The 15,706-nt window shown below is 37.1% G+C and overlaps 1 protein-coding gene and 1 pseudogene across 1 annotated transcript; one reads left to right on the forward strand and one right to left on the reverse strand.

The window, feature by feature from the left end:
- The first annotated feature begins 788 nt into the window (after positions 1-788).
- LOC130222798 (piggyBac transposable element-derived protein 4) lies at positions 789-9,850 on the forward strand. The gene is made up of 3 exons (XM_056455354.1): positions 789-834; positions 5,153-5,284; positions 9,334-9,850. The coding sequence occupies exons 2-3, from the start codon at positions 5,191-5,193 to the stop codon at positions 9,651-9,653; spliced, it is 414 nt and encodes a 137-aa protein (XP_056311329.1). The 5' UTR covers positions 789-834; positions 5,153-5,190; the 3' UTR covers positions 9,654-9,850.
- A 3,380-nt stretch (positions 9,851-13,230) lies between these two features.
- LOC130222658 (gastrula zinc finger protein XlCGF57.1-like) overlaps positions 13,231-15,706 on the reverse strand; it is a 15,418-nt pseudogene continuing 12,942 nt past the window's right edge.

The raw sequence follows: 15,706 nt of genomic DNA on the forward strand, positions 1-15,706 counted from the left end.
CACGGGGAGAACATGCAAACTCCACACAGAAATGCCAACTGACCTAGCCGAGGCTGTAACCAGCGACCTCTTTGCTGGATCAACTCATTCAACTTATCAGAGATCTTTTACTTTTCCCTGTTGATGACCCCTGACCTACTTTCTGCTCATCCTGAATTTCACAATCTGAATTTCAGTATATTGAATTATAAAGTTCTTCAAACTGTATTTTTATCAACCGAATACCCGCAGTCTGGGAATTCAGAATACATGTCTATAAAAATCTGCCTTTAAAATCATCTGTCTTCTATTTCAAATGTTTAAAGTTCAGGTTAAAAAAAAATCTAATTCCAAACTATTTTATGGCGTATAACATACAGTTTTATTAAATAACACTTGTTAATAATTTAAATGTGCACCGTTCAAATAGTTATCACATGTCAATTCAAACGGTAAAATCACATGTAAATTAACTTTTCACAGCCTTTGTTTAACGCTCCAATAATACTGACTTGATAAACCGAGAGTTCAGGTGAGTTAACATTGCTTTCTGAGGTAAACCACAGGATTCCATATATTATGTTGTGTTTTAACATTTTACAAAAATGTATTGCACTGTGATAGATAGATAGATAGATAGATAGATAGATAGATAGATAGATAGATAGATAGATACATAGATACATAGATAGATAGATACATAGATAGATAGAGCTTTTAGGTTGGTATTTTGAAATGATGTCATATGTTAGATCGATCTTTTTTTTGTGAACGAGACTTTTATTTTGGTATTTTGAAATGACGTCATATGTTTGCGCCGCGTTTCTGCATCTGTTGTGACTTGGCTGGAGAAAGGTTTGTGTTTCTTGCATTAAAACAGCTTTTCTAATCTAATCTGGTTAGCGTACAGTTAACTGCTGGGTAGCGTGGTTTAACTACAATACACGTTTTGTCTTTTGGAGTCATTAATATTTTTGTAGGGGGGAAAATTGGATGTAGCATCACAGCGTTGTCAAACATGGGTTAATGAGATATTTCGTGAATGACAGCGTCTCTTTGTAACGTGGATCAGTTCTTCCCTGATTATCACTTCAGTCACAGCTGAATAGTTCGAGATAAACGGAGTTTTATGATCCTCAGTCGACTCCACATGAGAAATACTACAGTAAAAACATGCTATGGTAACACAACTATAATAATCAACTGAGCTAATATTGTATTTTGCTACAATATAAGGTAAATTACACTATAAATTACCACAGTTTACTGTAGTGAAGTTTGCTACAGTATTTCCTATACTACATAGTACATACTATTATATATATTTATATATATATACATATATATATATATATATATATATATATATATATATATATATATATATATATATATATATATATATACATACTATTATATATACTATACTATTATATATACTATTTATAATACTACAGTAATATTGGAGCATTAATTAACACAGTCACAGATACTTTAATATAAATAAAATAACAACTTACGCAGCGCTGCGGTGGTAGCCGGATTGAAAAACACCTTTTACCCACAGCACATAAATGTGATTTTTAGCTATATTTGTATTTATTATGACACTGTTACACACCTTTTCCTTTCATTGGGTTAAAGTTATTTTAAAAAGGGCTGTGGAAATAAAAGAAATCCACTGTTTCTCTTACTTTTATGCTGTTTAGGTGCCATGAGCACCCACTGACAGGTACAGGCTGCGCTCTCTCTCGCTTTAAAGTTGCTTTATTGGCATGACATTTACAGTATTGCCAAAGCATTTTAGATATGTATAAAGAATGTAATTTTAAATGAATAAAATATATAATAAAAGAAATAAAATATATAAAATAAATTAATAAAATATGCATTAAATTAATAAAATATATAATAAAATAAATAATAAAATAATAATAAATAAAATATATAATAAAATTTAAAATCATTAAATTAATAAAATACATAATAAAATAAATAATAAAATAATAATAAATAAAATATATAATAAAATTAATAATATCATTAAATTAATAAAATATATAATAAAATAAATAATAAAATAATAATAAATAAAATTAATAATCAAATTAATTAATAATATCATTAAATTAATAAAATAACTAAAATATGTAATAATAAAAAAATATATATAATAAAATTAATTAATAAAATATGCATTAAATTAGTAATATCATTAAATTAATAAAATATCTAATAAAATAATAAATGAAATATCTAATAAAGTATATAATAAAATTTCTAAAATTTGCATTTAATTAATAATATCATTAAATAAATAAAATGTATAATAAAATAAATAATAAAATAATAATAAATAAAATATATAATAAAATTAATTAATAATATCATTAAATTAATAAAATATATAATAAAATAAATAAAATATATAATAAAATAAATAATAAAATAATAAATAAAATATATAATAAAATTAATTAATAAAATAATAAATAAAATATATAATAAAATTAATTAATAAAATATGCATTAAATTAATAAAATATATTATAAAATTAATTAATAGTATCATTAAATTAATAAAATATATAATAAAATAAATTAATAATATCATAAAATTAATAAAATATATAAAATTAAATTAATAAAATTTGTAATAAAATTAATTAATAAAATATGCATTAAATTAATAATATTAAATTAATCAAATATATAATAAAATAAATAAAATATATCATAAATAAAATATTTAATAAAATTTGCATTTAATTAATAATATAATTTAATTTAATATATAATAAAATAAATAATAAAATAATAATAAATAAAATATATAATAAAATTAATTAATAAAATTTTCATATAATTAATAATATCATTAAATGAATAAAATATATAATAAAATGAATAATAAAATAACAAATAAAATATATAATAAAATTATTTAATGAAATATGCATTAAATTAATAAAATATGCAGCAAATGAGAAATAAATCACAGGAAAAGGGAATAAAAGTAGACGTTATTGCTAAAAAATTATAATAATTACTAGAATAAAAAGTGTCGATTTAAATAAGGCAAATGAGTTGATTAGCCATTTCTAATGGTGTACAGATACTTTGCAGCCAGTATATTTAGTTCTCTCCGAGTATATAGTTAAGTTTATCGGAGTCGTTTATTAAATCATTAATGTTTCTGTTGCAGCTGTGCATGCGCAGTCAGCACCAAAAGATAATGCAAAAACGCATACAAATAATAGCAACTTTAGAAAGCGAAAGCCGAATCCCGGACATTTTGGAAGATTCAGAAACTACGGTCAGATGCAAGGCACATATCTGTGAGTCTGCAGCAGGGACGTGCGGTGAGATAATAAAATCAATATTTGTCCACTGAACTGTGCTATAAATGCAATTTCTGCGTGATTCAAATAATTTTAAACGTTTTTATGATCAAATTCACTATATTTTGCGTATCCTTTGTTTAATTTCAGCGTAGGAAGCGAGGTGAGGCAGCCCGAGCTCGTGTCTCATGTCAGATTGCGCAACCCCCTGCACACTAGGCTGAGCGCGCGCCTTTTGCTCACCGTATATAGCCAATGTAATGCTGTATTAAAATGTATTTATACATTGTAGACATTTTTATTATATGTCCTCACTTTCCATATATAACGTATTTCAGCTATGTTTATCACTTATTTAGTGTTGGGATCTGACCAGCCTGATCTCACGAGAAAACGTAAGTATTTTACGTTTCGTCAATTTAGTGGCTAATTCGTACGAGTTCATTCGTACGAAATTGTACGATTTTAAAAAGGAGGCGTGGCACCTAACCCCACCCCTAAACCCAACCGTCATTGGGGGATGAGAAAATCGTACTAAATTGTACGAATTAGATCGTACGAATTCGCCACTAAATCAAAAAGTTACGAATTGCCGTGAGATTGTGTTGGATCTGACCTAAAACTGCACTGAAATGACATAAGTTGGGTAAAGCCTAGATCGGATATGCGGCCGGCAGGAAGTGCGATATGCGCATTAATATAGCAGCATTTTTTATGACACTATATTGTGTGCAATGAGAGGGAAAAGTTTTTCAAACATTTAAAAAGAACTTATTTTGCAGTAATCGCAATACCACGACAACGTGATATGTTTATCCAAGGTTATCGTACCGTCAGATTCCTATACCAAGCCATGCCTACTCAGCAGTGTACTAACATTACTAAAACACAGCAAGCGGCTCGTTTATGGTCAAATAAAAATCTGGTTATAATTGGCTCCCCTGCACTTGTTACAAGCGTTTATTATCTGCAGAACACGTAAAATAAATATTGATAAACCAGAGCTTATGGTCCTCCTCCACATCAACGTTCAGTCTTTGGTTGTGATAGATTGTGTAGCTTGTTTCATACGCGACCAAACATCTGCTTCTGAAAAAGCGTGAAGAAAATGGCCTACGGATTACCATTCGAGGGTTACATCCTTTGTTGTAACTGGTAAAAAGTAGTGTCTCTCAGAGAGTTACTTGAAGACTGATGGGTAAACATCAGTGTTGAGGAACTGTAATATTAACAGTCTTCAATAAAGTCTTCTCCCTGTAAGAACTTTGGTCAGCTTCACTAGTTTATGTATTAGAACATGGACGCCCAAACTTTGTCGTATGAAGGGCCAAATATCATTGAAAGCCGTGGGCCGAAGATAAACACACCAAACCATTGTACATTAAAGTTGCCGTGGGTAATTTAAAAAATAAATTGAAAACATTACTTAGAATCGTAGTAACTGATGCTGTAAAACTTTATCAATTATCACTTGATTAATGCTGAATAGACTAGTCAAGCAGAATCTGATTCGCTCACCGAAGTCTCTGCGTTGTCCTCTATCCCTCGGTATGTACGGTTTAAACTAAGCAAACTACAGCATTTAAATTCAAACATTTAATTTCAGTGAGCATTCAGTGAGCATCTCTAAACCATCTCCATCTCTTCTCAGATGGGATGGCGGGTCAAATCAAAGGTTACCATGAGCCAACATCGGCCCGCGAGTCGTAATTTGGGCATCTCTGTATTAGAGTAATCTAAAACATTGGCGAGCCACCCAAGATCAGTTAAGCCAAAACCAGCAAAATCTGCCATTTTTTTTTTAATTCGTGTGTTGTTTTTTCGTTATCTAGCCTTTAAAGCATTCTCAAACAGAAAAGGGACTATAAAGATGGAGTATATTAAAGAAGAAGACGTGAAGATTGAAGACGTGAAGATCGAAGAAACCTTCATAGTCAAACAAGAAGATCCTGAGGAACAAACAGGTTGGCTATCTCTATGACTTTGAGTCACTGTATTTGTGTCTTTGTGTTTATGTGAAACGATTCTCGGAAGCTAAAGGCCTCCAGTATACGTCAAACAGAACCATAGAAGGAACTGAAATGACGTCTTTAGCGCATTTCTCTCAGTGATACCGCTGAATATCCAGAACATTTTTTTAAACGACTTTACCAGTGAATTCATATAAACGTTACGGGATTTTTCCGGAAAAGACCGTTCACGCATCCATTCCAAAATACTAGTAAATTCTGACATCGTTAACCAGAAATGAGCTCTAAACGGCTGCGCTTGTGTTTGTAAACATAGAAGGGGTCCGACGATTTAACTTTTATTTAAAGCCGCAGCTGCTTTGTGAGACATCCAAAGGCAGAAACGCGAACACTTTCACATGTCGAGATGTTCGTAATATATAAATGTGCGTGTATACCAGCTGCTTCACGTATACAATCGTCAAGCGACTGAAGCAGAGCTTGAAGGTAAACAAACAGCGTTTATTTTCATTTCAGATGCGAATGCGTCGGAGTGTTCTGATTGGCTGGAGTAGACGTCTTGCGTCAGCGGGCTCTAATCGTGAACGAGCTCATTCGGGCAATCTTCCTTCTGTGTTCACAGAGCGCAGAGTTTCGGCAAATTACTGATAATGTTACAACTTCTCTTTCCGGAGAATTGCCGGAACAAATTTACTGGTATTTTTCAAAAAGCGCCCTGTTCACACATACAGACCTTTCCGGAAAGTAGCTGGTAATTTTCTGGAAAGGTCTGTATGTGTGAAAGAGGCTTTCAATACTAGTTAATATTATTTAATAGTTAAATAATAGTTCTGTTTTTGTTTGTTTGGATGATTCAAAATAACTTACTAAAGCAAACTTTTTGGGGGAGATAATTTTTGCTCTGAAACACCTTTGAACTACTATTGGTCTGATATAATTATGCATTTAGTAGGCCTGTCCTGGAACGCAAAGTTCTTTGACCTGCGATTCCTTCCCCCGATTCCACGGGGGCCCGACAGGAGAACGGAGTTGAGTAGCAGAGTGGTACAGATGCATCCGCACCTGTGCGATCGCTCACGGAGAAATTTTAAAGACTCAGATTGGGTCACACATCATCAGCTCATAACCTCGTGACTTTTCTGAGTTTTTTTGCACACCCGAAATTCGATTTAATTGATCTTTATTTCTCTAGCGCTTCTAAGATGTAGATTGTGTCGAAGCAGCTTCACATAGAAGTACTAGTAGACTGAAACGGTGTCAGTCCAGTTTTCAGAGTTCAGCTCAGTCTGGTTTAAATTTCACTGCTGAGAGTCCGAACACCGAAGAGCAAATCCATCGATTCACAGCTCCACAAGTCCCAACCAAGCAAGCCAGTGGTGAGAAACAAACTTCACCAATTGACGAAAGTGAAGGGAAAAACCTAGAGAGGAACGAGGCTCAATTGAGCATGACCGTTTCTCCTCTGGCCAAACTTTTTGTGCAGAGCTGCAGTCTAGGCGCCGGAGGCTGGAGAACGCTAGACGTCCATCATGGAGAAGCTGCAGGTGTGAGTAAGTCACTGGCGGGTGTTCAGACTGGCCCGCGGGATCAATGCAGAGACTCGTCTGTCACCGTGGTCTTTCAGGAATCAGTCTCATAAGCCATTCAGTGTCTGTCCACGGCAAATAGACAACAAGTGTAAAGATGTGAAGTGCCGCGGATGTTCTCGGGTACATTTTTTTATAAGGTAAACACAAAGCAAAAGCTTCCATCTGGAGTTTCTCTGCAAGACTCGACTCGCGGGACTTGTGGAGCTGCGCATCGATGGATTTGCTCTTCAGTGTTTTGACTTTCAACATTGAAATTTGAACCACACTGAGCTGAACTTCAACTCTGAAAACTGGACTGACACCGTTTCAGTTAACCAGAACTTCTATGCGAAGCTGCTTTGACACAATCTACATTGTAGAAGCGCTAGAGAAATAAAGACAAAGAATTGACTCTTGTTGAACATTAGAGCTACGGGAATTTAGTGATGTGCGGATTGATACTACAATATTGATATCTCCGATAACAGCTTTGTATGTTCCAGAATCGATTATCTTATTAAAATGTCGATATTTCAGTAATTTAGAGCAAATATGTAGTTTATTGTAAATAGAAATACAACGGGAAGTAACCTCCTTAGTTGGAACTACTTGTTCTTTCGCCTGCCAAGCCATGTACGTAATATGCCACTGTACAACTGCAAGGCACACCAGCTAGCCACTCAGTTAGCTGGCGGATGTTCTTCAGTCACGCTGTCATTGGATATGGGTGAAGTTAAATGTGGAGCTACTTCACTTCCATAAACTTAAACGATGTGGTTTGTGACACGTGTAACTAAACAGTGAGTTACTGTGGTAATACCACAAACCTAATCAGACATTTACACAGTAATCACAAGACAGGATATGACTACCTCATGACCAGTGTTGGGGAGGTTACTTTGGAAATGTAATAGATTACAAATTACCCAATTTAAAATGTAGTAAGTAGTGTACCTTTTCGATTACTTTATAAAAGTAACTGATTACTTTTTGATTACTTTTAAGTTTCTAATGGATATTTTCAACAATCATTTTCAAGCATTTATACCAAGCAGGAGTGACCTTACAGTAGCTCTGTTTACCGAAAAACAGGAAGAAGAAGAAATCGTCATTCTCGCCATCATATGGATTTACTTTCATCGACTACACACTGGCCTCACAGCTCTGTGAATGTCGGTGCCGTCACTTATTGATCCGCGATCGGTTAACATATCTTGTGTGGATGCTACTGCTCTACTTGACTACAAAAATAGCTTCGCTACTGAAAAGCTTTTTGATTTATAAAGTAGTGACGCTACCGTCACGCTACTGAGAAATGTAGTTAAGCTAGTAGCGTCACTACTTGCAGCTCTCAGACTGATTGTAGTAGCCTAATGCTTTCAGCGGCAGAGGATTAACGTAACTGGTAGGCGTGGTGCGCCACAATCAAACCGGAAATCCAATCGAAAGCATCAGAATAGCAGCGCTTTAATAAATGGCCTTAGCAGAAGGCATCGTGCATATCAAAAACTCTTTTATTAGATGTCATTTATATTTAGATGTAACCCCATTTGTAATCTTTAACATTTTCATAAGTAACTGTAACGAATTACTGTTACTTTTATTTTGTAATTAAATTACGTAACGCCGTTACATGTAACTAGTTACTCACCAACACTGGTCATGACTAGGCGGTCAGAAGAGGAATGGAGAGGCACAGGTGCTGCTAGGCCGAGACAGACGATTGCCTTCAGAGTCCTTAGGTGCAGAAGACAGGCACTATCCAGGTAGGTACAGAGGGAGGCAATGTGGTGATATGGCTGTATTTTGGGGGCTTGGGTTCTTGTGACAATGATAAAACAACGGCAGTTCCCTGAAGTTTAAAAAGAAATTTGTTTATGAAATAATATATGAATATATAATGAATATGTAAGTTGGCTCTTTTTTGTATGATAATTCTTCATCAATAAACAAGAATAACCCGTAATACAGGGGTCACCAATCTCGGTCCTGGAGGGCCGGTGTCCCTGCGGGGTTTAGCTCCAACTTGCCTCAACACACCTGCCTGGATGTTTCAAGTATACTTAGTAAGTCCTTGATTAGCTTGTTCAGGTGTGTTTGAATAGGGTTGGAGCTAAAATCTGCAGGACACCGGCCCTCCAGGAACAAGTTTGGTGACCCCTGCCGTAATATGTCTCGTATTCAGTGTGAAGTGACACTTAAGTACACTACTTGTTTCTTTAATTTCCCAAACAGTAATTTTTGGGCAAAGTATCCGCATCGAATCAGTATCACCGCCGATACCCGCCTTCGTTTTACTTGGTATCGGATAGGAAACCAGTGGCCTCGCACATCACAACAAGAATTCTTTACAAGAACTACTTTAATAACAAGATGATAAATTATTCAACCATCAGTTCATTCGAATCTACAACATACTATCACAAAGCCCACTCCTCATCCTCACTGCCAATCAATCTGCTCTACTTTCAACAGGGAAAGAAACCACCTCCATCCAAATCAAGGTGAACGTAGTGAGGGGTCTGCTGGAGGAGTACAGCACATCTCTATGTCCCTCCACAGGGGCCTGTCCTGCTTTGGAGACTCCTCTGCGCCTTACAGACAGGCACTTCCCATCTTTAGTACCTCAGACCGTTTCCCAGGGCAGCCGGACTCGACGACACTGCAAGGTCTGCCTCTCTGGGACACGCAAGGACAAGCAGAGACGCCTGACCAAATACATGTGCGCGCAGTGCAACACTCCATTGTGTGTCGTCCCGTGCTTTGAGGAGTACCACACACTGAAGCATTATTAAGCGTGTAACAATATAAGAAACGTTTCTTTTGTATTATACTTTTTTTTTTAGCACGTATGTACATATTTTTCATTCTCCATTGTAAGTAAATTTGAAATGTTTTGTAAATTTTGCACAAAAACAGCTTACTACACTTGACAAACAACAAGATGTGATTTATAAACTACAGGAAATAAAGAAATGTACTAAAACTTGAATGAACTTGTAATGATTTCATTAGGACTCTAAGGTTTGACTTTGCTTGGACAAAAGTCTTCACTGAGCAGAAAAAATGTCCAGTATAGAATATGTGGTCATGCTGCAGTGGAAACAGAATGAATATTGTGTCTGACTCCATCATGAGCTTCGAGGACTGCATCGACGCATCTCTGGCTCCAATCACTTAATAATAGTCATCTGGAATGGCAAAGAAAGCGTTCTTGCAGGACTCCCAGAGTTCATCAAGAGTCTTTGGATTCATCTTCAATGCCTCCTCCATCTTACCTCAGACATGCTTAATAATGTTCATGTCTGGTGATTGGGTTGGCCAATCTTGGAGCACCTTGACTTACTTTGCTTTCAGGAGCTTTTGATGTGGAGGCTGAAGCATGAGGAGCGCTATCCTGCTGAAGAATTTGCCCTCTCCTGTGGTTTGTAATGTAATGGGCAGCACAAATGTCTTGACACCTCAGGCTGTTGATGTTGCCATCCACTCTGCAGATCTCTCGCACGCCTCCATACTGAATGTAACCCCAAACCATGATTTTTCCTTCACCAAACTTGACTGATTTTTGAATCTTGGCTTCCATGCGGGTTCCAGTAGGTCTTCTGCAGTATTTGTGATGATTGGGACGCAGCTCAACAGATGATTCATGGGGGCAAAAAAAAAATATCGACCTTCTGCCACTTTTACAACTGGGGTCGACGACAAGACTTCTGTCAGGTAGTGTATAAGAAGTGTTTACTTTCTGCTCTCATCTACATGGGTCGCATCTTTGTGCCATTGAGCTAATTTTACAGCCCTACATTAACAGGCAAGGTATGCAGAGGAAATATTGAGGTTTTCACAGGGGATTCATCACATGGTATGATGAATCTTGCCTTGAGCAACAAATTTAACAAGGACTTAATGCAATTTACAGCCTCTCACTTAAGAGGATACTTATTCCTCTTTGGCCTGTAAACAGAATTTGCAGTGACTTGTACAGGAAGAATGCCTTTGATTAGTCCATGGGTGTCTAAACTCGGTCCTGGAGAGCCGGTGTCCTGCAAAGTTTAGTTCCAATCTCTATCAGACACACCTGGGCTAGCTAATCAAGCTCTTACTAGGCTTTCTAGAAACATCCTTGCAGTTGTGTTGAAGCGAGTTGGAGCTACAATCTGCAGGATATCAGCCCTCCAGGACCGAGTTTGGACACGCCTGGATTAGTCTACATGTTTACTTTTATCCCAAAATTCTGAAGGTAACCCAGATACATTTTAGCCAAATGTAATATTTCGTCTAGAGAAATTAACTCATTTCATCTCGCTAGGGGGTCTAAAAAAAATCTTAGCTCGTCCTTCACTGTTATTGTCATTACTTTTTCATTTATACCAGATCTCAGTTGCTCCATATCAATGTAACACATAACATGACGTGCCACGTGAAAAAGGTATATTTTCCATTTTAAAGAGCCCTATTATGCATTAAAAAAGGTCATATTTTGGTTTTGGGGGTCTCCAACAGTAGTCTTATATGCGTGCAAGGTCAAAAAACACTTTTATTGTGTCGGCGCCAATAGCCTACTAAGGGTTAGTGTGTCGACACATAGCACCAAGGTGCTCAGCAAGACCCGAGTTCGATTCCCGCTCGAGGTCCTTTACCAATCCTTCCCTTATCTCTGCTCCCAACACTTTCCAGTTTGTAATATCTCCACTGTCCTATCCAATAAAGGTGAAAACCCCTAAAAATAAGTTATTAAAAAATAAAAACATACTTTCATTGTCTTCTAATCTGCATTTATTTGTACCTGATTATCCCAGAGACTCTCATATGATTCATTCAGCCGTTCATGTGTACCCAAACCCCTCTTCAGCGTGAAGATAACCTGCACTGATTGGTCTGATGACCCAGTCTGTCGTGATTGGTCGACTGTGTTCAGCGTGAGACAGAGAGAAACGCCCACCACAGCTTATCAACAATTTTGAAGTAGTCAGAGTGCAGAGTGTATGTGTGAGCCCAATGCAGGAGTGCATTAAAGCAATGCAGTTTAACACCAGCATATTGGTCTACTTTTAACCATGACGCACATTCAGCATTGATCCACACAGCGGCAAAAGCTGAACTATTTTGAAACTTGACCGTCGCACATGTGTAGGAACAGCTGACGGTGGCCATAACAATGACAAACGGCGGAGGATTGCGAGCTCACAAACGCATTTAAATCCATAAACAAAGTGGCACACATCAGGTTTACAACGTGGCATTAGACGCGATATTAGAATATAAAGAGTTAACCAGCTACAGTACAAATGGTTACAAGTAACTAAACACAATTAAGTATATCATTTGCAAGCTAGAAAAAATGAGGCGGCAGCCATTTTAATCGCACTTAAGTTAGTTACACTTGTGAAATGGAGGAAGAAACTGATCCATGAACTGTCAGAGCTTGAAAGGAACTTTACAGTACACAAAGTCCCATACATCAGTAGTCTTCTGATCCAACAAATCCCCCATTGTAAGCATGTAGAAGCGCTCGTCAGAAAAATGACAGGAACAAAGCACAAGGCTGGGGCTATAATGCTGAGGTATTTTTGCAAAAATAAACTTCCACCACTGACTCTTCACAGCCTACAGTGTTTGTAGCCGGGGCAAGAGGTTTAAATTTTTACGGGTTTGCGCATGCAACAAATGGGCGGGGCTTGAGTTCTGCATCAACATCAAGCTGACACGGCTAAAGATTCGTTACCCCAGCGATTCATTTGAACCACTCTTGAGTCGACTCTTTAATTAATGAATCAATAGTTTTAAACATGGTGCACTTTCAGATTGAAACCTTAGCTGGATATTTCACTTTTCTTAAAGCAGTGTTACACACTACATGGAAGGTCATTTTCAAAAACCCTTAATAAAAAGATGCTTGTTTTCTTAACCGTCAATGGCGGTTGTTTGTTTTTTGATGAGGTACAGGGGCATCGGGAGTGAAGTCTATAATCAGATGAGAGTGCCTCTGCTGGTAACTCGCAGATTTGCTGGGAACGGCTGAAAGCATGTGTGAACAAACAAATCACTTCCTGAGATGACTCATTGTTCACTTTAGTCACAAGTCACATTAAGGATTTGTTCATAATGAACGAATCGTTCAATAATGACCCATCACTAGCAGGTATCATGCTTTCCTTCAAAGTGAGGGCACGGGTAATGTTTGAAAGCTCGCTTTTAAACCTCTTACCACACTCCGCTGCTGAAAGAATTAATTAGCAAATGTCTTTTCATATTGGACATGTCAAAGTCTTCTCACTCTGATAATGAACCCTCATGTGGGAAGAAAAGGTCTTTTTAACTCTGAAACTCACTCCACACTCTTGGCAGGTGAAAAGTTTTCTCCGGTGTGAACTTTCATGTGCTTTTAAGGTTCATTTTTACTCTGAAACTCTTTCCACACTGCTGGCAGCTGAAGGGTTTTTCTCCAGTGTGAGTTCTCATGTGGAACTTGAGGGCCCCTATTTGACTGAAACTCTTCCCACACTGTTGACATGTAAAGGCTTTTCTCCGGTGTGAACTCTCATGTGGATATTAAGGTTTAAAGAGTGAGAAAAACCCTTCCCGCACTGTTGGCAAGTGTAAGGCTTTTCTCCAGTGTGAATCCTCATGTGGACTTTAAGGACTCCTTGTTGAATGAAGCTCTTTCCACACTCTTGGCAGGTGAAAGGCTTCTCTCCGGTGTGAACTCTTATGTGTAGTCTGAGGTATGCTTTTTGAGCGAAACTTTTTCCACACTCTTGGCAGGTGAAAGGCTTCTCTCCGGTGTGAACTCTTATGTGGCTATTCAGATTATCTTTTCGAGCAAAAGTCTTTCCACACTCTTGGCATGTGAAGGGTTTCTCTCCAGTGTGAATTTTCATGTGGAGTTTGAGTTTATCCTTTCGAGCAAAAGTCTTTGGACACTGTTGGCAGCTGAAAGGTTTTCTTCCGTGTGAATTTCCATGTGATGCTCAAACGCTCTCCAGTTTTTGCATCTCCTTCCACACAGCTGGCATGTAAAACAGCCATCTATAAAGTGCGTTAGCATGTGTTGTTTAAAGTTCTTTTAAGTTCGAAAACTTTTTCACACTCATAACATTTGTTTGTTGTTTGTGATCTCTCTCCAGCTATGAAATGATTTCTGTGGAGATCTTCAATCTTCAATTTATTCAGATCTTGATTCTCCTTTTTTGGTAACAATAAGATCTAAAGCAAACAGACAGTGTTAAAGATTAGCGCAAATTATTGGCCAATAGCAACAAATATTTAGAGAATCAAAACCAGCAACATGGCAGCAAAGTGACTAGTTTAAGTGCAACTCTACCTAGACCAGGGTTTCTCAATCTTGGTCCTGGAGGTCCTGTGTTCTGCAGATTTTAACTCCAACCCCAATCAACACACCTGGGATAGCTATTCAAGCTCTTACAAGGTCATAGGTCTTAAACTCGATTCCTGGAGGGTGGCAGCTCTGCAATTTTGCTCCAACCCTAATCAAACACAGCTGATCCAACTAATCAAAGTGTTCAAGACTACTAGAGATTATTAATCAGGTCTGTGTCGGAGGTGGTTCGAGCTAGTGGTCTGCATTTCCGCAGCTGTTCCGTGGGAGCCGCTGGACCGACCAGATTGTTGCGGCGCAGGAATTAAAACGCAGGTATCGGTCGGTAACTCTGGTGTAATTTGAACGGAAGCGGCTGACTTTGAAAGAGTCAGTGACTGACCAGCCACAAACCTCACCGCAGGTCACACAGCATTCAGGTCTCATCACAAAGGGGCGAACAAAACTGGCCATTTAGCCTACAAACTAATAATTATTATGAGTTCAACTTGAAAACCAACCTGTTTGTTCCACCGGATCGTTCATGTTTGACTCTGAACGTTTCTTCAATCTCCACGTCTTCACTCTCCTCTTAATAAACGCCATCTTTATAACAGTGTGTCGTGTAGAGATCAGTCTCTTCAGCTGTTTTTCTGTGGGTTAAATGCAAAAATATATATATTTGTTTCATTTTTAAAACCGTTTAATGATAAATAATTCTGACTTTTATTCATATTTTGTTCTATACACACACACACACACACACACACACACACACACCACACACACACACACACCACATACATAATACCTGTACAAACTGTGGCCCTTTTATTGCTCATATGTGATTATATGGTCTTTGCCTCCACATCTTGCCCCTAATTCGTTATCAGTTCAGTATTAGATCGTAACCGGTTATTACAAACTGATGTCATTTATCTCATATGCACTATATTGTGGTAGCTTACTATGGCAAAGGCGAATCGTGTAATCTAGTTATTTGCCTTAATAGACATAATATAATTAAGGTGTTTACGTGAAGCGCTTCATGCAGGAGTTCCTGTAACTTGGGTGACTTTAACTGCAGTTCGCAGTTTCACTTTAACTCATGAACATTTATTCATGCCCCTGTGACAAACTAGGGTATTAGTCGCAAATAAGGAGTGAGGACTGCTGGAAGAGTGTTGTTTTATGGAATTTAATAACACACGCCAAATGGAAAGAAAAAGCTTCGCATTTCGCGATGTGCGAGTCTGCGGTCTTACTGACAGCCGCACGTGTGGATCTTGTGGGAAAATATAGCAAAAAGTCCTACATGACGCTAATAGTTTGATTGCCAGTGTTTACTTTCAATAATGCCATTAACATATGCAAATCTACATGTCTTAATTCCATTTCTGTTTAGTTTATGACTTTAGTCGGATTAAGGTAATCAAACATCGCTTGTTTACATGGTGACTCTTAATCAAAGTATTGTCGTAATTGTATTAATCTATTAAATATTGGCGTCCATGTTAAAATACTCAATATTGA

Source organism: Danio aesculapii, chromosome 4 (genome assembly GCF_903798145.1).
Source record: "Danio aesculapii chromosome 4, fDanAes4.1, whole genome shotgun sequence".
Lineage (NCBI taxonomy): Eukaryota > Metazoa > Chordata > Actinopteri > Cypriniformes > Danionidae > Danio > Danio aesculapii.